Source organism: Aythya ferina, assembly GCF_964211825.1.
Source record: "Aythya ferina genome assembly, chromosome: 1".
Classification (NCBI taxonomy): Eukaryota; Metazoa; Chordata; class Aves; order Anseriformes; family Anatidae; genus Aythya; species Aythya ferina.
In genome coordinates, this window is record NC_140296.1 from 6,694,075 (window position 1) to 6,717,217 (window position 23,143).

Here is a 23,143-nt window from a genome sequence, read left to right on the forward strand (position 1 = left end):
TCTCAGTTTCAGCTATTTCATTATGCAAAAAGGTAGCATTCCTTAACTCTAAAAATTGGAGATGAATCATTGATGTAATGCACTTTGTTATTTCTTTAATTGGTTGCAATTTCAGTAAGTCTAGGCTTAGCATAAGTTGTCCTGATTCAGAATTTTAAATTTTAATCAATATATATATACACATTACATTTAAAATCTAGCTGAATCTGATTTTTAGAAGGTGATTTATTATTATTTTTTTTAATTTTAGTGGCCCATTATGATAGGGAGCCTTATTTTCCCCCTATCCTGTTCCTGGATGTGAATTCTCTGTGCATCAGGAGCCCAAGAACCCATGGGTCATAGTCACTAATGTCTCCCAGCTTTAGGCTTTCAGGGAATTAAGAGGTAAATTGATAGTGGGGACCCTGCTGAGCATAAGCCCTTTCTTCTTTCCCTCATCCTCTCACCTCTCTGGGAAGAGCCCCAAGGAGTGATGTCCCCTGGCTCATGGGGTACCTCAAGGGAGCAGATTGCTGTTGCAAGTACTTTGTTTGGGTCAACCTACTCACTTATTTTTGATTCTGTGGACTTTTTACCCTGTTTCTTTTTTTTTCTGTTGTGCCTTCAACATGCCCTGATCAGTTAGTTTCTTCTCCTTTTATCTTTTCTATCCTTGGAAGGACTTTATGGGTTCAGTTGTAAAGTAAAGTTGTAAAGTAAGAGAGGTTGTTTTGTGGAGAGTGTGCGACCATGTGTACTTTCTATGATCTCTCTGAAGTCTGCAGAAGCATCCTGGATTCCATCCTCTTTTTAACACGGCTTCCTCTAGGTTGTTAAAACTATTGTCAAAATGCAGTGGTGACCACATGATTATTTTTATAACATCACATATAGTCATAAGTGCCATAAATCTGATACAAGGAACAGAGTTGTGAGAGAGGTATCTAAGGATACCTTTTACTTTGTAGAAAGACTTCTGACATGTGACTAAACGACCACACGGACACCAGGGTTCTTTTAGGATCAGTAACTTCTACTTCTTTATTGAGGAAATAACTTCAACTCTTTCTTACTGAGGGCATAATTTCATCTCTCATATTGAGGACATAACTTCATTATTCTTTATCGAGGACAGGCTCCCTTCTTATACCATTCACCCCACAGCAGTACTTTTCCACTAACTATTCATTGGTCAACAACTTTGCCCAGCAACAGCAAACACCCAGCAACTTCCATGCCTTAATGGCTGGAGAATAATCAACACCAGATGGGAAAGGCATCTCCTGAATCACCCTTCTTTGTTCCCACTAAACTCTTTACATTCCTGATGGTCTCATCCTTAAGAGTCCGATGTTATCACCGACCATGGGGCTTGTTGACCCCCATGGCCACACTCCCACACTGACATTGCTTCCTCTTGTATCCAAGTTGGGACATTATTGTTTGGATGGCTGGACAACTTAGTTTAATAACACATGGGCTGAATGATCAGGCTTAGAGAGTAGTGGGTGACTAACCCAGAAACTAGTGATGAGTAGACGATCACAGGCAGTCTATCAGAGGACCTCTCCTCTTTATCAGTTGATCTTCATTTGTGACCTGGAGATGAGGAGCATATGTTTGTCAAGTCAACAGACACCGCATTGAGACCAGTAGTTCCACTCAAGGGCAGGACTGCCATCCACATGGATGTGAACAGTCTGGAGGAAAGGGCCAACAGAAACCTCCTGAAATTAAACATCTATGACCAGGAGAAAAACTGTGAGATCCAGTTATTGTTTCTCTCTTCTCAGAGCTTGTTATACAGCATGTACCTTTCAACACAAGATGTTGATAAATTCAAGCATCTTTAGCAGAGGGTCACCAAGATGGTCAATGCAGCAGAACAATTACCCTCTGAGGGGAGTCTGAAAGATCCAAGCTTGTTCAGTCTTTGAAAGGATGTCTTCAAGGGAAACCTTACTACAGAGCCCAGTGTCCAGAAGGATGCTTTCAAGGAGACAGAACCAGGCTCTGCACAGTGGCACATGGCAGAAGGACACGAGACAATGAGTGTATATTGAAACAAGAGAGACTGGGGCTAGATTTAAGGGGAAACTTTTACCACTGGAACAGTGAATCAGGAGAACAGGTTTCCCAGAGAGGCTATGCAGTCTCCATCCTTGGAGGCTGTCAAGACTCAGCTGGATCAACCCCTGAGAAACCTCATCTGAATTCTTAGTTGACCCTGCTTTGAGCAGGAGTTTGGACCAGATACCTCCTGAGGCATCTAGCAACCTGAATTATCCTGTAATTCTGTGATATAAATTTCTTCACACTAAATAATGCATGGCATAGTATATTCCTTTCTCCTAGTAAAAACACTCCAGTCCGCTTTCTGCTTTCTTAAAAACAAAACAAAACAAAACAAAACAAAACAAAACAACTGTCAGATTTTCACATGGTATGAGAACTGTGTTTGCACTGAATATATAATGACAATATATTCCATTGTGCAAGATAGCTCTAAGAATCCTCTACAGAAGCATCTAGTATCAGGAACAGTCAGTTTATGAGAACTATGCTTCATTGTTTTGAGATATTTCTCAGTTTACCCTTTAGAGCAGAGTAGCAGAAGTTAAAATTAACCTTCTCTTGGTTGTAGAATATTTCTAATCCATATGCATGCAGAGAAAGGCTTTAAAATATGACCTGCACACACCCTGATGTCTCAAATAAGAGGAACACAGGATGGGTACAGTTTCCATTTCTGCTTAACTCCTCGATAGGGTCAGATTTCAACTGGTTGATATCACTGCATCAAGGTCTGCTCAAGAGCAGCTGGTAGGAGATTCCATATGGGAGCTTCTGGCTGTGATGTTCATCATGGATCAGCAGCCACAGTGGTAGATATAATGATCCCACAGCTACTGAATCTTGTTCAGCTCCTCCACTTCATGTTCTGATGCCAAGAAGTGACATAAGCTTCATGATATTCTGGCAGAGATGGGATGTGCCAGCAGGGAGGGAAGAGCAGACTGCCTGGGACATGGAGGGAAGGGTACAGGTGGCAGAAGAGAACATTTGATGGAACCTCAGTATGTCAGCCTACGTTCATGTGGCTGCAACATCACCTGCACTTGCAGCAGCTCTGGAAAGAGCTCTCTTAAACTAAAGGTAGCTCAGGTTTACTGGCAAAAAGCTCTCCCAGATTGCTACCCAGATATGGCGAATGGGTGTTTCATCTTAGGGGTAATCATTTCATCCCTGGAAAGCCAGTTTTACCAGTATTCAGAAATCCCATGTGTATATCAGGAAGCTCAGCTGTGCCTTTTTGTTTCTGCATTTGGTTGTAAGTCAGTTTCCCATCTTGTGATTCTTTTCTGCTTTCCAGCACACACCTGGCTCAGCCTGACTACTCCATTTTACTGACTAGCATCTTTTAAAGCTAGGTAGTATTTAGTTTCAATCTGACATTGATACATGGAATATTAACACAGGTAATTCCCCTCGAAGGCAAGAGCAGCTCTACATGTCCCTGGTGCATTGATGGAGGATTTGACTGCAAGAGCATCCTAAAACTCCGCGAGAATGAATGCATGCATTTTGTTGATGTTTATTCTCATGTACTAAATTGTTTATATCTATTGTTACACATTAAGATGCAGTGAGTGGAGTAGAAGGCATTTATTGGTTTTATCACTAGCAATATTCTGCAAAAAATATATAATCATCTTCTTGTGAGGTACATACAAAACTGTATGAATTGTGTACTAACATTTCAACAATTTATTTATTAATTCTTTGCCACAGCTATAAAATAAATTGTATTTCACATTGACACAAGAAATGAGCATAATTTCCAGGTAAACAGCTGTCTAAGAACTCCTTTAGCAAATTTATATAACTTTAGCTCCTTCCTATGGCTGAAAATGCAACAGCCTAAAACAGACACCACCGTTACTTATCCTTCGTAAAGAGGTATAATTATTGGTTGTGGCTGACAGTTTATCTCATTCAGAAAAATGGTTTCATATTGAAAGAACAGAATTCCAGCAGTTCTGTTAACCACCCAGAGTAAAACAAGCTGCTATATATATTTGCAACTGAATGAATCTAAATTTCTTCAAACATTGTACATTTCAATTATACCTGAGAGTTATTTAATTTTAATTTTATATATATATATATATAAAATCTCCAGAATAATTTTCATAATTATTTTCATTGGTCTAACTTTGATTGCTAGGTCTTTGGGGAGGTGCTGTCCTCTTTCGTATTGTACAGTACAAAACATGTTATTAGTAATCACTAAAGAGCACACAAAAATAGTATATTTGAGAGTAGGAACACAGGAACACAGTCTGGATGCACACTGATACTCACCTTTGAGAAAAGTTGGAAAATTAATATGTTAAGGGTGGCAGAAATAATCTAAAACATGTTTAACAGAGGACAAAGATCTTTAAAGCAATAATAGTTAAACAGAAGCACAGGTAAGAACAACAAAAGCTAAAGCCCATAGTCCTGAACATTCATCTGCAAATCTGTAAAGGTTTGAATTCATGGCCAGGTTACCACAGATTAACATGATGTCAGGTGTTTGTTGAGTATGTGTTTGACTGTGTCTGTGCTCTTTCCCTGCAACAAATATGAGGTAATTGAATTTAGCTTCATTTCCAGTAAAAGAGGAGCTAGCCACTAATTAAGAGTAAACATATGGACTGTTACTGCAGCTCATCTGAGGCAAAATCAATTGGTAAATTAAGGTAATTTGGCAATTGATCTGAATGTTAAATGTTTGCAGAGTTAAAAGGTTAAAGTAATCACAAAATAATATTGTTTGGCAATCCACTGATAAATGGTCATCAATGGTGCCACAGGTGGCATTTGTGTAGATTCTGAATGTTGCAGACCAAGACAGGAGCCATGATCTTTTGAGCAAAAGATTGGTGAGAAGCAGCAGTTTCCAAACCTGAAGATCCCGAGTGCCACCTCTCAGGTGGCTCTCTGAGACCTGGGTCCTGCTGAGCAGAAGGACACATTTTGATAAAAACCCCCTGCTAGTCTCACTGCACACATCTTTAGTTCCCAGCTCATTGCAGAACCTGAATTCTCTGGCCATATACATTGCAGTAATGTTAGTTCACTCCGTGACTGATTTTTGAAGTCAACCAAAGATGCTGGGGCAGGTTCCTAGAAGTGCTAGCCAAGAAAGTGCTCAGTCTGCAGACTACACAGTCCTCCTGCGCAGTTGCAGTTATGTTTTATACCCTTAGACACAGGTCTAACAGGAATGCAACATAGTTCTCCAGTGTCATGAAAAAAAAAAAAAAAAAGTGTTGTGTTGTGTGGAGGTGACCTGTCTGTGTTATCGGGATTATGTGAGGTATCACGCCTGAAGAGTTTCAATGTGAGGTATGTTGCATTTCTTAGCCTGACGTGGATGCAATTTTTTATCTATATAATATATATCAAACAAATTGTATAAAAATACATGTATATAATTTTTATAGAGTCTGAATTGTGTCTAGGAATCATAAATTTATTCCAGTCTGAACCTCCAGTACAAGACATACCTGGACATACTGAAAAGAGCTCAATGTAGGACCACCAACATGATCAAGGGGTTGGAGCATCTCTTGTATGAGGAAAGGCTGAGAGCTGCTCAGCATGGAGAGACGGAGGCTCAAGGGGGAATCTTTTCATTATCTATAAATATCTGAAGAGGGATTGCAAAGAGGATGAAGTGAGGCTTTTTTCAGTGGTGCTCAGTACCAGGACAAGAGGCAATGGACACAGATCAGAACACAGGGAGTTCTGTCTGGACATCAGGAAGCTCTTCTGTACTGTGCAGGTGACTGAGTACTGGAAGAGAGGCTGTGGAATCTCCCTTCTTGATCTTCAAAAACCACCTAGATATGCTGTTGGGCAGCCTGCTCTGGGTTCTTGAGCAGGGGTTGGACCAGGTGACTTCCAAAGGTCCCTTCCAACTTAAAGCATTCTGTGATTCACGATTCCGTGATTCCATCATCCAGACACCAAGAGAGATTTAACTATTTAAAATTTAATCTGAGTTCTTAGAACCAGTGTTTAGGTCAGTACCTGATAGCAGTAGTGTGGTGACATTCACACCTACAATACACAAATGTCTAAATAATCTTCTGGGTGACCAAAAGTCCATCAGTTCTTTTGGTGAATCTTTTCTGAATTGTGGAGTGTTTCATTTACAATCATTTCATGATTTCATGACTTTCATGACAGAATTTATGGCATAACAATACATTAGAAAGAAGAAAAGAGAACATAAAATTCTTGCAATACTCCCATAAAGGAATAATTTACTTAAATGGAAAAAATGTAGTTGAGACTTGTTCTGTAGAATCATCCCCAATCTCCACCATGAAGACATAAATGAGCGCTAAAGGCTAAGTAGATTATCATAGGAAAGTCTCCTTGAAAGTCATTTAACAGCTAATTGTACATTAAGGTCAAATACAACCTGTTTCTCATGGGAAAATCCAGCCTGATTTTCCTCTTGTGGAACATATTTATGAGTATGTCCAGATCCAAGTATTATTTGAATGTACTCTGAGAAACACTCCTTCCCTGACACTTGTCATGATTTTGAACTTAACTCAGTTTGGTTTGGCCAGTATCTATCCCAAGAACAACATCAGCGTCACGCATTTGGGAGAAATTTGGTACAATGCCTTCTTTTGGTTTTACTCGCATAAAAGTTCGGCTATGGGAAAAACATCTCCACTGCCCATGAACAATCTTGCAATGTGGTTAATGGGTCTTGGAGCTCGTGGATGCAAGGGCACACAAGTAGAATCTGATCTCTTTGCATTCCCTCTCCAGTTCAGTCCATCTCCGTTTCTTCAGGCTCTTTAAGGTCTGTGTTAAGGATCATCTGACAATACTTACCTATTGCTCTTCAGTGTGAAGGCTACTTAGGATTACTGTCCTGCAATTTTTAAGCAGCTTTTTGTGAGAAGTCCACTGTTAGGAGAAATGATTTGGGCATTCATAGAAGCTCAGCTGGCACAACCTGTTTTCCATCTTAACTCGCTTTTCTACACTCTAAGTTATAGTCATGCCTTAGAGGAATCAAATTTCATAACAAGGAGATGAGCAGTATAAGAGGGTGGGATTGTATCATGATACTGCTTGAAACCTATTTTTTTCTTCTCATGAATGAAAGCGCTTCCTTCCAGAGTGGAAAAGAACATATGAACGTAGGCAAGATGATGACTCACAGCTGTAAAACTGCTCACATGCATAACATTCATGAGGATGAAAGTCTGACTGCAGTCAGTATGTGCTTGCAATTCCGTGTCCAAAAAAACACCAAACCAAACACATGTCCAAGCCAGCCATCCAAGGCATGTAAAACTCTCTAGCCATGACAGCCCAGAGATTAAACCCACTCAGCATGAGGACTGGTGTGGCCAGTCCTCACCAAGAGGTGGCTCCGATGCCTAAGCTACTTGGCTTAGGTAGCTTATCTCCCCAAGCCACACTTTTTTTTTTTTTTTTTTTTTTTTTTTTTTTTCTTCCCCACTGCAACCTGATTGTTAAAACTATTTTCTGAGTTTTTGTTAAAAGATAAGTTTGAGAAGTATTTTGGACCAGACAATATGCAAGTAAGAAGCAAATGAGAGATCATGGCTTTGCAGAGCTATGAGGTGTGGTAGATGGACAAGGGGGAACAGGGTAGGGATGGGGGAAGAATGAGGATGCAACTTAATCACTTTTAACAGAAAATGACAAAATTCTTCACCCATTTTTCCAGATGAAGGAAGGGAATAGACAGTTTTCACTTTATAAAAAGCTTTTAAAATGACATATTTAATAAACTAACTGACCGTAGAAATCCAGAAAGGGAGAGTGCCATTCTCTGTCTTTGCTGAGTTGGAGGAAGAAGCTGGAAGAGCCTGCCAGGGCCAATGACAATCAAACAAGCCATTCCAGCCAGCGAAATTGTTGTGTAGAAACCACATTAAACCACACAGAATTTTCTGTCACACCATGAGCTGGTTGAGGCAACAATGTTTGCTTATTTATTTGTTTATTTATTCAATTTACAAGAGGCTCTGGTCAGCGCAGTCCCTTAGGGCACACATAATAAAAACAGTACATCAATTAAATAGTGATGTTTACAGCATTGACAGAGTGCCTAACGAAGGACTTTGAATTACTTCAGGCCTGTCCCTTTGGAGAATACTTAGCTTGTAACTCTCACACATCTGGAAGATTTGTAGGATAAAAAGGCTGCATTAATACGTGGATGTACCTTGAAGCATGATTTGAAGGACATCAGGATCTTCAGCTGTTGTCTTAAGGCTGTAAGGAAAGTGAGTTCTCCTGTCTGGAGCACTGAATGAGATAAACCTGAGATGTGAAAAGCTATTTATGTACTTACAATCACAATGAGGCACTGATGGGTGTTCTTACTTGCCCTGTTTTTAATTTCAAATCCAAACTTGTTCAGCCTACAAGTGAAAATCCCACAAGGTACCAGGCCACATCCATCCAACTGAAAATCTGGGCCTTGGTAGACTACTGCTACAGCAGGAGAAAGACTCTACAAGTCAGGAGAAAGGCAGCCTTGAAGGTCTCTTTTATAGCTATTTGGTCAAGCATACTTAGAGGTGAAAGTTTTCTTTTTATTAAGGATCTGCCATATAACTAAAATATGCCCTGAGGATAATAAAGAGTAAATTAAGCAAACATCACATACCACTCTGTCAACATCAGCTCCCAGTCATGCAGTATGTCCCACTTGTCCCCCTATTTACTATGCGTTGTCTATTTTCTTCCCTTTGTAAAGCCAATGCAGAGCTACAGTGAAAGGATAAATGCCACTCTCCGAACCCAGCGCTACTCCCCGATGACATTTTTTGTAGGGTGATGGTGAATCCAACTTTGGTGTCCCATCTTCTAGTCCTTCAGTTCCTGTAGTTTAAACAGGAAATTTGCAGAGAAAAATGGACAAGAAAAGCTTTATTTTCCTTCTCAAACACCAACCTTTATCAACAGCTCCACAGATATCTGTGGGGAGCCCTATGGGAAGGAGACCTGTCCAGATGCATAAAGAGAAAGCAGGGAGACAAAACGCTGACTCTAGACTTTTCTCCTTAGATATGTTTAGACACAAAAGCCAGAATGATCCTAACGGCTTAGTGATCTGGGGTGCCTCCTTTTTTTCTATTTCCAGCTTGAAATACTCCAGGGATTGGCTTTTAAAAACAACCGTACACTCTTGGCTGCAAGTGGAGTTATGGATTCTCTGTGCTCTCAAAGTCAGTCAGGCCTACAGGATGGTTTGCACCTACAAAATCAGACCGAAAGCCTTTCAGCTCACACACCCTAAAATCACAGGCTGCTTCTGCACAAGTTCAGCCCTGCTCAGTTTCATACCTGCAAAACTGTAGTGATGATGTTTAATTGCCTAGCTCAAAAAGGTTATGCAAAGATCAGTTAGCTAATGTCTGTAAAGTGCTTTGCACATACCCAATGCAACCACTGGTGTAGCGTAGCACTACCCTTCCTCACCATGCTCAGTAGGAGCACTGTTGCTTTAAAAAGGGAGCATGTCCAAGCTCTCCTCCTCCACTGGATCTAAGATGGATGCTCCTGCTGCAGCACAGCCTGTAAGCAGACTTTGCCCAGCCTGCTTTTTTTGTTTTTCCTGGAAGCTTGCTCCAGACAAGTCAGCTGCACTGCAGACTGAGCAGAAGCGGGAGGGCAGCTCTCCCCAGGTAAGCTACCACTGCCACAAAGCTGCTCGCTCACACACCTGGACAGGGCAGCACCAAGGATACCGCCGCCCTGAGAATTATGGTCCTCTCTGTCTGTGCCTCTAGCTGGCTCACAACAGCTCTCAGCCAGGCAAGAGTCAAACAGCCCCAGGCCTCTGCTCTTTTAAACTCCTCTCCTGGCTGGCTGGTGTTAATTTAGCTACAAGGAGGATAGGGAGACTCCTGTTCCTGCACCCCAAGCTGATCTCGCGCACGTTGCTTTGCATTAGCATCACTTCTGTGGAGGTGCTCCTGAGTGAATAGGAGCTGCCTGCGGCACGGGGGTCCTGAGGCCATGCTGGGGTCTGGCAGCAGTCCTTTCACTCCATGGCAAGGAGGTGGTCTTTGGTCACCAGATTAGTTCAAAATGGTTCTTCAGGGTCTCGGAGTTTTGCCACCACTAGATGCAGTTTAAGCTGTGTTGGCTCCTTTCCATCAGAAATGCATTGATTTCCCACTAAGCTTCTCTTCTTTGAGGCACTAAAATTGTCGTTACAGAAGTGGCAACCAGGCTCTCCAACAACTCTCCAGAGTACAGCTTTATTTAATTTTATTACTCCCATGGATACCTTAGAGGAGACACTCCCTCTGTGTAACATTCATTTTAGGTCGTTCCTTTCCTCCTGGGTACTGGAACACTGGAGGTAGGAGATGTTCGTGACTGACACAGAGCTGGAGTCAATGTGCTTTTCCTTAACAGCTTTGATTTCCAGAACTGTTTCACATCCGTGTAAAGCAGCAGAACTTGCTAGTACTCCCACAGCCCTGGGGACAGAAAATGCTCGTGCAGTTCTAGCAGGGTCAAAAATCACTGCCTGGACTTTTAGTACAATTTTAGAAATAGAAAAGCGCTGTAAAGGGCCAGTGGTCAATTCTGACCATGAAGGAGCAAAAAAGAATGGTTGTAATCAGCCCTGTGTTTCTCCTTGAGCACACTGCATTGGAAGGTCAAGTGAGGACTGTGATCTCCAGGGGAGAGCCTGTGCTGTGAGAGCGCCCAGCAGAAAAACTCCCGTGAGTGAGAGGATTGATAGGATTCCCAGGCAACCCACGACGAAATTCCCTACCCCTCCATCAGGTTTCTTGTGACCCTCAAGGCTTTGGGCGAGGAGCTGTTATCTATGCCACAACATTAAAAAAAAAGCGACCCCTTCCCAGCTTTCACTGGGTAGCCTTTACGTTTTCCGCTGCAAAAAACTTGTCATGCTTCAGAGTTTTATCTAAAACCAGGACACACACATGGACACGCAGACATAGACACACACACACACAGACACACACACACACAGACACACACACACACACAGACACACACAAGAAAGATATTTCAGAGGCATTTTTCTCCAATGGCCCTTTCCTGCTATAGTGGCTCCACTGGTTGGCGTCTCTGTGTGGTTTGGAGCCAAGCACAGACCCTTTTCAGAAAAAAAAAAAAAAAAAAAAAAACAAGAGGGGCATTTATGTCTCTCTGTCATTAGCAGTGGTTGTTTCCTAGATGTGTAGAGGATACATTTAACAGATGTATCCAAATTTTCCGTCCCCCCAAAAACAGGGTCATGTAATGGGATACTACGCACCTGCTGTGTCCAGGGCCAGTGTCCACCACCAGTCCTGAGCACAGGGGAGTTAGAAGAGCCAAAAAACAGTACAGAAGCAGATGTTGTCATACAGAGGTCTCTGTTATACTTTTGTGGGAGTTTTGTTGAAAAACTTTTTGTAAAGTTTAGATATGACCATGATCACATCTTTTATTTGATTTCTGCTGACATTGGAGTGAAATTTAAGGTTTGGGTATGTCTTTTGTTTGTTTGTTTGGTTGGTTTGTTTTGCACATTGTTGTTTGTTTGTTTGTTTTTAATGGAAAGAGAATTTCATAACTGAAAAGCTATTAAATACTAAAAAATGTGTCATTTGCTAGAAATGAAGGCAGAATTTCCTTTTCAGGAAAATCCACAGAACATCAGCAACAATATTCCTAACAGCTGGGAACCACTAGACCACACTCATTCTGAACGGGAGCTGGCAAAAAAGGATGCATCTATCCACTAATAAATAAATAAATTTAAAAAGTCAAACATCTGGTTAATCAGAACTTCTTTCTCATCAGGGAGAATTTATGAGTAAAATAAAATGTGCATCAAGGAATCAAAGGTTATTTTCCTGTTTCTAGCACACACGGTGACAGCCCAAGTTGATCTCTGACATGAAATGTGTCTGATTAGCACCCTACTCCTTAGTAAGGGTTAAATGTAATAATGTGGAGTTCAGTAATGTAAGACTTTGCATTAAATAGGATTGTTTCAGGCCTGGTCCATTTATATATTTATTTATTTATTTATTCTGCCTGCCTGAAATTATCACTTTGTTTGGTGACATTTTGCAATCAAGATATCAGTTTCTTGCAAAAAAAAACTAGTAATGTTGTGAAAAATTCATTTCTCCAAAGTGCCGAAAAGCTCGACCTTCTCTGTTTCTTGTGAATTGTGATGCATCATCAGTTTTATTTTTACTTCTGATTTCAAGTACTTTTCCTTTAGGCTTATCATTTCTCTCTAAATAGTAGTACCATATGACACAAGAAATGAAGGCTGGTTTCCGGTGGTTCCTCTCTGTAGCTGCCAGCAGTAGTCTGAACTGCTCAGTACTAGAGAAGGTAGTATAGGCACTGGCTTGCCAATAAAAGCAAATTATGGGAGTTGTGTGTGAGAGTTAAAGGTCTTATGAAATGCTTTCAGGAAATGGTCAAGGTGATAATGATTTTTACTTTTTTTATTTTGTATTATTTGCTTCTTTTGTTTCCAAACTTTTATTTAGATCACAACAGCATTTCAGACATGACTCTTAAACGAGATGGAGTTCTTAATTTCCGTTAGCCAGGTATAGCCCCTGTTGAGTTCCTACCTATAAGGGTCATTTATGAGCACCAACATTTGAATCCTGTATGATCCAAAGTCAGTGAGATCTAGGCAGTGTGTGGAACTTCTCTGTGACCTGACACGCATTCTTGAAAGTGAACTTCCCCTTTGAAACTCTTTCTGGGGATGTAGCACTCTGCACTCCGGCTAGTCCAAATCCCAGGAAGAATTGCTTCCAAGTATTTTTCATAAAAGTCCATTTCCTGAGCCCCCTGGAATTTGCCAGGGGACTGGCATATGTAAAGTTCAGTATAAATATATGGCCTCAAAGCAATAGGATGAAATGCTAGTGTGAAGTATTGCATGTGGGAAGGGATATCCAATTGCACAAGTACCAAATGCATATTGATTAATCAGTAGGCAGAGAAGTATGGGATGGCGTAGAAATGAATTTCAAAATGAGTCTCAGTGAAGAATGTGAGGCTATTGCAAAACTAATCTAAAAAACTTGGGATATATTTAGAGAATTACTGGAAGTGAGAGATGGAAGGAATTATTCTGCTTGGCAATGTCATGGTTTGGATATACACTTTGAGAGGGATGCAGAGATTTGAGGAAACAACTGAAGACATTAAGGATTTTATGAGCTATGTTGAAGTTTAAAAGAATTAAAGAGAACAAGTTGAGTTAAAAATACCCATCTTCAAATATATAAAAACTGTTTTTATGACATAAATTGAGATCTATTAGGCTACAACTTTTCATTATGGAAAAGAGACAAGTTAGAAAGGATACAGCAATGGTTTACAAAAGCATGAGTGACACAGAGAGATGAACAGGAGTTGCTTGTTTCTTCCACTGCAACATTTTGGGACAGCTGATAAAGATATCAGGAGATAGATTCAGAATAAACAAAGACAGATTGTCATAGGAGAAGTGAAAAACCTGAAGAATATTCACCAAAGGATGTTACAGAAGTAGAAATTTATATTGATTCAGGGGCAGACTGAAAAATTGCTGGAAAATTACTGCTATTTTGTCTCTTACCTCGGGGAGACCTATGTTCACACAGCAGAAAGGACGTGCTTGCAGGGCTGGTGACCATGTGTAAGACTTTGGCAAGACTTACACCTCTATTTAATGCATATAAATAAATATATATATATATATATATGTAGCGATGACTTCAGCTCATAGTGACATAACTGAGCTAGCCAGTTTAATCCTAGTAAGAGTGTAGTCCTCATAACACAAAATTTAGTCTAGGCTAACTCCTCTTCTGCCCCAGCATCCTGGACAAACACTGCACCTGGTCCATTGTGCATGCAAGCATGTGGTGTCTAAACTGATCATTTTAAGCTCATTTAGGTATATTTGTTCTACAGTATAATCACTTGAACAAATCAGAGTGTCTATAAAATGACATTAAGGAGGGGCATGTATATTTTGAATATGTTGTATGTGAGTTTTCACTCTTTGTTGGTAGGACTGAGTCTTTATTTCTGTTTGTCACAGAAAAATTCTAACAGAACATATAACTAGGAATCATCAGAAAAGCAGAACAGTTTTGTAGCTATTGAGGAGTAATTTCATTTTGCTTGCTTGTTGTTGTTTTTTGTTTGTTTTTCTTTTTTTTTCCCTTCAAATATTTAATTCAAGTATTTTTTGCTTTTCATTTTTCTTTTAAATTTATACATGCCTAAAAAAATTATAAAAACAACAACAACAACAACAGAAAAAACCCATACATATACAACTAGTGGCTTTGTAAGTGATTTAACAGATAAAAATTAGTTTCTGGAAAGATCTGTGTCTTTCTCTCGGGGCATCTTAGGTTTTCATATTGTTTCTTGTGAAACAATTTTAGATATAGTTAACACTTCAGATAAAACTGCTAATGTTATAAGTTACATCCTCAACCAGTTTTCCACTGGTTAAAAATGCAAAACTGTGCTGATAATGTGGCAGTTTAAAATGTGTGAACACTTATGAGCATGAGTACTTTTTGTAAGAGTATTCCCATTAACTTAAAAATCATTGTTTATATGACTGTGTACTTGGAGATATGGGCATTTAATTGGAAGGCATTATCTCCACCTTCAGGTGGAGAGAGATTGAGTCATATAGTGCTTTCCAAGCTGCCTACCACATCTGAATTCTTAATGCATAGGTGTTTTTTCAGAGCATCCTAGCTGTTCTCTGCCCATCTTCCTCCATGGTCATGAATCTCCAGGAGAACTGTATATCTGTATTAGTTGTCCACACCCTTTCTAGTCAAGGTGATAAAGACAACTGTAGAGAACCAGCATGAGACAAGTGTTCTCTGTCTATATACAGAGATTTCAGAAATCCAAACCAGCTGCCATGAAGGACTGTATAATGCAGTAGCAGCTGCAGGTGATGGTGGAAAAGGTGGGTCGCAGCAACAGCAATTGCATCTCGTAGAAGCAGCAAACCTGTTGCTACATGGCTATCCTTGGGGCTCTCTCTCTCATCTCGACCCTATTCATTTGCTCTTACAGCAGAATAAATCCAGAGTCCTTAAGCCTCTGGATGCATAAAACCAGCCCCCTTCTAACACTGGGGCTGAAAATTCAATCACTTATTACCCCTTAGCATGGGTTCAAACCCAGCTTTACATGAGCTATGGCTATCTTCCAGCAATCTTAGCTGCTCTTGCACTGATATCTGGTGTCTGTATGGTCTTTCCTTGATGAGCTTCAATGTTAGTTATTCCAAAGGTGGATGGATTTTCAGGCAAACTAAGTCTCAGCTTCTGATTCACACCAGCAGACAAATATCAGTAAAATAGATAACAGTCAGATCTATTAGACAAAATGGGTAACAGTTCATTCCCCAAAATGACCACCTCACATAAAAGGTAGGCACAGTTAAAGTCTTTGAAATGCCCCAAATCCCTGCAAATGACAGGACATCTGTGAAAATGTGGTTTAGACCACGGGAGATTTGGGACAATTTTGTTCTTAAGAAACAAGGCTGTGTGTAGTCATTTCTATTTCTGATGGGGGATCTTTCAAGTTTGTTTTATATTTATATTCTCTGGTTTCTTTTGTACATGCTGCCTGTGGTGTAACAAGCCTTTTCCTCTTCTCTTTCATCTAATATGATTCTTTGAGAAGACAACTCTTTAATCACTGTCAGAGACAGATTTAGTTTTCACGAGGCTTGATTAGAGTACAGGGAATTCAGAGAACAACAGAGATGGTGATTTTGAATTTTTACAGAAGATTAGAAGGAGGTAACAATGCATATAGCTTGGCCAAGGGCCTATCAATTATATTGATCTGGTATCTGATGGGTATGGTGAGCATTAGAGGAAATTTTCATGGTAGAGCATTGGAATGAAAAGTTGAGTAGTGAAAATATGGAAGGGGAAATACACAAATGTATACTATAATATCAAATCTTAAGCAATTTATTCAATAGAAGAAGCAGAGAATTAAAAAACAACAACACAAAATCAAATATCTTTAATATTCTGGTCAAGGCTGAATATCTAGAAATTCATTGTGACTCTCCAGTTAAATAACTTAACTCATTTTTACCTATATCAGCCTTCTTGGTTCTCATGTGATATGTCAGGTCTCAGGAGTGCTATTTGAGCTAACTCTGTTGCAGAGCAAGGTATGTATGCATTAGGGGAGGAAGTATCATCAAAAATGACCGTAATATTTACAGTAAAGCAACTCCATCATTGCAGGTTAATTTGTGTATTTTCACATAGTGGAGCACTGTGAAAGGTAGATGTCGTTGAAGAACCTGGAAAGGTTGGCTGAAGGCAATTGACGGAGAGACTGGTACAGTGGGGGAAATTTTACCAGCTGAACAGACCAGTGAAGAAGATAAATGGGGCAAGAGTTTTTGTAGCAAGTGCGAGAAAGAGCAACTTTTGCGAACATGCAGTTCAGACAATAGCAGGTGACTAATTCACTGGTGGGGTCACTTTTACTCAAAGTAACAGACAGTATCTTGACACCAAGATTTGCTGGGAGTCTCCCCTTTTTCTAGCAGCAAAAGAGGTGTGATTCATTGTGGCAGCACAGTTGTTGCGAGCAAGTAGTCTGGATCAGTGCACTGAACTCTCAACAAAGCTGACGGCTTCACCAAGCACAGAACATCTCTGCTCCCTCTTTTTCATATGACAACCCCTGCAATGTATGGTCCTCTGCATATTCTGTCAGAGAGAGAGGAAACGTGGACATTGATTTTCCAAGAAACCTTGCTCCTGCAGTCTGACTATGATTTAAATGACTTTTCTAGCAATTATCAGTTTGCTTCTGCATCTGTGATGAGTGCTATTGGTAGAAAAGGTAAAAGAGGATATCTGAACAAATGTTTTCTTATAGCAGTTTTCTATATGTGGTTGTCACATAATTGAAATAAATGTCTTGGCCAATTGTGATATGAGTTATTGTTCCAATCTGTCATTGGAATGAGTCTTTCTTTTCTGATCTCTTCCCAAATGACTGTACGTCAGGTAACTGTTTTTCACTTGAAGGCAACAACTAGTTTAAGTGTGAAGAGATGTATTTCATGCCTTCCACAATACTCAGGTGACTGGGGCTTGATGCTTCTTAGTACTTGAAACAAAATCACAAGCGAAACCTGCTCTAGTTGAAAGTCTGCAATAGTATCATGTTAAAAATCAGGGACTAAGAAAGAGCTGAGAATTCTAATAAAGAGATATGTCCTCCCTTTTGAGAGTAGGAGCCAGCTGAATGTAGAGAGATCCAAAGGACCCAAGAGGTTAACTGGCTGTTTTTCCTTCCCTTCTTTGAGATCTGAATTGGAAATTAAATGCAGGTGATTTTAATTGCCCCATGAACATTAATCGGAAATCACATTTGTGTGATTATCGGTCCAGTTTTAAATCAGGACATCATGTTTAAAACATCGAAAAGTGCAGTTGCAATTTATTCTCATATTAGAAATGCTAATGATGAGAACAGACTGAGACTGTTACTGATCACCTAAAGGTCTAAGATGGGTGGATATTAGAACTGCTAAAACTGTTAAATAGCACAGTTTTGTGGCATTTTGTAGTAGAGTCTACCAAAAATATTGTCATGCCACCCCCTTCCCAAATTAACGCTTATAAGGCCAATGATGTAGCATGCTCACACCTTAAGGTAGCACTGTGATTCATGTTTTAATGATAGTGGCTGCTGGCTGTAACTATGGAATGTATTGTCATGGAAACTACACTTTTCTATATTTACACCAGTGCTGGTTATGCGAGAGACAGTACTTGAAAGAAAATCTGTATAATATATAGCTTAATAATGAGACAGGCAAGCTAGGAATAAACAGATCAAAGATCCAGCTATGTTACAGCTGCTGTTTGTCACCACAGTACATTTCTAAATGCGCTCACTCATTGTTTCAGGCGATAACTGGCACAGCAAGGTGGAATTAAGTGCTGCTGCGATGTCTCTTTGGACTAACAGGTCAGACAAACTTAGATTATTGATAGCCAATTGATTGGCATCTGCATAGTCTTCTCCCATGGTATAACAAAACACATATAGCACTTGTGTCCAGGTTGGTAGATTAAAAGTATGAGCTGAGTGAATTGAGGACACTGGATTGTAATTTGCAAGAAATAAATATTCAGAAATGAAACTGGGTTGTAACTTTTAACTGCAGAACAATCCTGTCTGGTGCTCTGAACTAGAAGCTATTGCTGTTTTACTGAGCTTAGGTTCTTGCAGGTTCTAACTTTAAAAAGTCAAAGAGTGAAAAACAATCATCAGAAAATATTAAATCAAGTAGAGATTTAGCTACACACAAAAAATGGATAAAAATAAAGTTATTGTATAAAGCAAAAGAAAGTGTCAAATCTAAGCTGTCTAATAAAATATTTCTTTTGTGTTTTGGAACTTTGCAAAGAGAGATTAAGTTATACCAAGTAAATGCTACTTAAAGTATAGATACATGTATATATATTATGTATCTGTATATATAAATACATACATGCACAATATATATATTAAATATAAATATAAAATATTAATAGAATAGATCTTATACATTACTGTCTGAAGTCTCAGACCTTTTGAGAAATTCTGTAGCATTTACTCTCTATCCTGTTTGACCTAACTGCATACAGAACCCTCCATTTGCCATGTTCTCCATTCTGTTGTATAACAAATTTTCAGTTCGAGTTTATTACAGAAAATTGTTTCAGTTGTGCCTTGAGAACGCACTCACAATTGCCAGGGAGACAAGCTGCTCTCATTTCTTTTGAAAGAGTTTCTAATTGATGGGCAGAGCTTAGTGAGGTACAAAAAGCAGGGTCAAGTTACTGTGGAACAACTGCTGGGTTTGCTTTGCTATCAGCTGTGAAATTGGTGAAGACATTGCTTTACTTCCTATATCATAGCCTTTTCATTTTATATATGTGTGTGTGCTGAACCTAGAAGTGGAGGATATATTCATCCAACTTCTGATATAAATAATCCTCTTAAAAAGCACAGCTAGCAGTTTGCTCATCCAAATGCTTTATTATGCATTTTCAGCTGGTGTTGCTTTAACTGAAGAAACAGCGACAGCTGTAACTGAATCCAAACCAGCATTATGCTCCCAAACTTCTTTAATTATTGCATTTTTGGAATAGAGAAAGCTGTCTGGAGGTTATAGGATAACAGTACTAGCTGGAGATTCAGTTGTTACATCGCATCAAAAGCGGTTTAAAGAGGGTTGCATTTTAAGCTTCATGCTGGTGCATTTTCCATGTAACTTCATATCTTTATTCAGTGTCTCCTGCAATCCTTCAACCTGTCTATTTGTAAATTTGTGCCCGGAGAAAGCTCCCATGTGGCAAGCCAGGATTGGATAAATGTTACTTGTATTTCCCTGATTGCAAACTCCCAGCATCTGGGGTTTTCAGCTTTGAGTACAGTTTGTTTCATGCTGAGATTCATCTTTTTGGGGAAAGCAAAGGTCATCGCTTCTCCGGAGTTGCGACTGATTTGATTCTTTTTCTCGGGGAGGCGCTGGGAAGGGAATCCTTGCTGGAATGCATATTGATAAAGGCTGAGGATTCTGGCTTCTTAGATAAGTAATTTTTTTTCTCTTCTCTCCCCACAATGACTATGTATTGCAGCAACTCACTGGCTTTTTACCAAATCAGGAGCTGCAGTATTTTTCTTCCGATGGAATAATTTCAGCCCACTTCAGCTAGCATGACAATCTTATGTGATTGTTATGAGTAGGCGTTTACATCCTTTTACATGCTAATACTGCCACACCTGCTAGTCCCCCTCATTTCCATTTCTCTCTTCTTTTTTTTTTTTTCCTTTTTTTTTTTTTTTTTTTCCAATGTAAAAACTAATTTCCCAGAGGAAGGGAAATCCTGAGATTCGTGATCAATGCTGCGTCGTTGATTCATCAACAAAGAAGGGGATGGCTGAATGGGACACAGGTAGAGATTCAAGCAGGCTGCTTCTGACCAGCAAGAGAAAAGCTAGCTGTTGAACAGCATATGTTGCTACTCCATGTGCTGTATTAGCTACTTGTTTTTAGCCTTCAGTAGGCTGCCACTACTGCAGCACTAAAGGAATGTGCCCTATTGTTAAAAATCCTGACTGCTTTACACCAATGATTTGCCACTGCAAAGTTGCATGCACCAACAACACTTTGTCGTTGATGTTTGGATGCAAGGTAGGATGTGGTTAATATATTTAAATGCATGCTGTAACTCCTTTGAATATCTGTGCTATTTAATTTCATGTCTGACTAGATATTTCAGTGCAAATTGCGATACGTTGGCTATAAATTAGGGCTTACAGCTGATACATTTTAAATGTTAGAAAAAATCAGTAGAAGTAAAGGTTTCTTATTTCCCAGGATTGTACGAGTATAGATTTACATAGGAGAAACGAATGGATTATGAAGCATTTGTTTTTGACTTGATTGCATACTTAGCTAACAGTGCTAAGATTATTAAACCACCACGCTGCCATTTGCCCGGCTTTATTGATTTTGATGTGTATACTGTTATTACAGAAACACAACCAGCAAGAATGGATATATTTTTTCTATTTCTATTGCTGACATGGCTTTTAACTGTAATAGCAATACTAAAGTATGCAGCCCTGCACTTCTCTGTAGGAAATAAATAAAGTAAACTCCTGAACCTGTTTCTAAGTGTACGGGCATATATTTAAATAAGTGTTTTCTTTTAGGAACTGGACAATCATTTAATTTCTCTTTTAAATTTAAATCAAAAGGTGGCGCAGTTAGCCAGAGGAGTTTCATTTTTGGCTGTGTAATGTCATCCCACCCCAAATTTTTTTCCAAATGTTTTGGGCTGGGCTGTATTTCTCCCCATATAAATTCTGATTTGACATTAGGGTATAGCCAATGTTGTTCGTTATTTTACTGAAATAATTCTAAAGTGATAGCATGTTTTAAAAAGTTGTTATATTTGAGTAAACAAGTTTGCTTCTTGGATCGCTGGGTCAATCATGATGAATTTACAAGGGGGTTAAAGAATCTTGTCCCATTAATATTATATAGTTTAAGGATAGCAAGGAAAAGTAATTTTTTTCCCATATGTTTAAAATAGGGTAAGAAAAAATGAACAATTATATTAAAAAATGATAGTGGTAGGAATTATTTTAAAATTATCTATATAAGATTTTTTAATCCTCAAAAATGCTACAAATGTCAAGGTTTAGTTGAATAGTCCACAAACTAGGGAACACAGTATAGTTTTTTGAGTTCCTATGTGACAGACCAGCCTGAATAAAATGAAGTAACTTTATGAAAAGGGTTATAGATAACCCAATGCTCCCTAAACATAATTCAGCTAGAGGTTAATGACGGATCATCTACTGCTTCCTATAACACACTTAAACACAAACTAGGTTACAGTCAAATGCTTACAATTGTCTGCTTTCTCCTTTTCCCCAAACTATAGCCTGCCTACATCTCTGGTTACCTGAGACTTTCCTGAACTAAAGTGTCTTGTTTCTTCCCTTCCATTTTAAATAGGCAAAATTACAGTCTTTTATTGAAAGGGTTATAATTTAATTGCTGTGTCATGATGCCACTAGCGGTATAAATAGCATTGAGAGTTTAATAGTTTAAAAGCCTTTTTAATTTTGCAGCATTTTCATAAGAACAATTCATATTTCTTTTTAATTTTTACTTAAAAACTTAACCCCCCATGTTTTCAAGTGTTAAATTCTAATTAATAAAGGTGAATTGTTAGTCAGGGGAAATTAAATGCAAGCTACCCTTCTACAAAGGTAGGCCAGTGGCCTGGGGACTGGTATGCAATTTGTATTCCTGCCTGTAAGCATGATTTTCAAGGGATGTTCTTTGATGCACTTAAGCTCTTTCATGATTTTCAGATCCTGTTAGAAAGAAGCAGGAGAATAAAAATAATAAATTTCAAACTTCTTTTCCACCTCTTTCTTTGGAGCTTCAGGCTCATTAAGTTAGTCACAGCCAATATTTTATCTTCTTGTAGTGGTATATGAACTGCTTCTCAAAGGAAAAGAGGTGGTGCTGGATAGTGATCATTTTCAGAAGGATGCGAAGGAGCACAAGTGAGCTGAGTTGTCCTGGGATAGCTCAACACATGTCAGATTAGTACACTTTGATACGACCTGCAAGCACGCATGAGATACTCTGTATACATACCAGTGTGTCATCTGCTGCACTTCAAGCTTCCCTGTCTTATCCCCTTTTGCTCTGCATCCCCTATTATAGAGTTATATAAATATATAACTCTTTGCTTTGGTCTCATAGGATTATATTTCTTGATTTATGGATATAGATCCATTACCCACAAGCAGACAAATTTGGAAAGAAGGAAGGATGTTTCTTTTAAGAAATATTTTAGTTACATGGCATGAAATCATGGACCTAAGCATGCTCATAATATTGTGACTTCTACAGTCACGTGGTTCTTGAACTTGGCAAGGAGTTTATATAGCAATGACACTTTGTATTCTGTGTGGCAGAGGAGAAAATAGGTCCTCAGAATAGAAAGACAGCTTTAAAATGTAGGTAGTGGAATAGACAACAAAGGAATTCAGATTTCAGACAAATATCTCCAAGTCATAAAATAACCAGGTCAGGTTATTAACTAGATCATTTCTAGAGGACAGTGCAAGTTACAGGAATGAAATATTGAATGAAACAGTCTTGATTTACAGTTTTTAATTTTAATTTTGTGCCAAATACAATATTCTTTTCCTATAGGTACAGAAGTGAGTGAGAGAAATGCACTACATCAAAACCATCACGCCCATTTTTATCTGTCCCCAATGCAATTATTTTCCAGTCTGCTCGCTCCTAACAGGTGGTGCCAGGGAGTTAATTTGGGGGCGCAGGAAGAGGGTGTGCAACTCTTACTACACCATATGTTGCAAAGCAGGCAGTGGAGGAGTCTTAACTGTGCCTGCGGGAAGCTTTCCTTTTCAGCTTGATTTCCTGGACTTTGACCATTGGCCCTGTCCTGGGCCTTTACTTTCAATGATCCTAGTT

At 39.2% G+C, this 23,143-nt stretch overlaps 1 protein-coding gene across 25 annotated transcripts in view; it reads left to right on the top strand.

Moving 5' to 3' along the window:
- Nucleotides 1–23,143, top strand: part of DLG2 (discs large MAGUK scaffold protein 2) — a 1,046,667-nt gene that overhangs the window by 358,042 nt on the left and 665,482 nt on the right. For 3 of the 25 annotated variants that reach the window (XM_084519805.1, XM_084519825.1, XM_084519810.1), the window contains exon 1: nucleotides 19,985–20,305. The exons of 21 other annotated variants lie outside the window; for them this stretch is intronic. In XM_084519805.1, coding sequence (XP_084375931.1) covers nucleotides 20,204–20,305 — 102 coding nt within the window. In that variant the 5' untranslated portion in view covers nucleotides 19,985–20,203. Of the gene's footprint in view, nucleotides 1–9,594; nucleotides 9,729–19,984; nucleotides 20,306–23,143 lie in introns of those variants that run through there. One more of the 25 variants, XM_084519817.1, reaches the window with a different exon arrangement.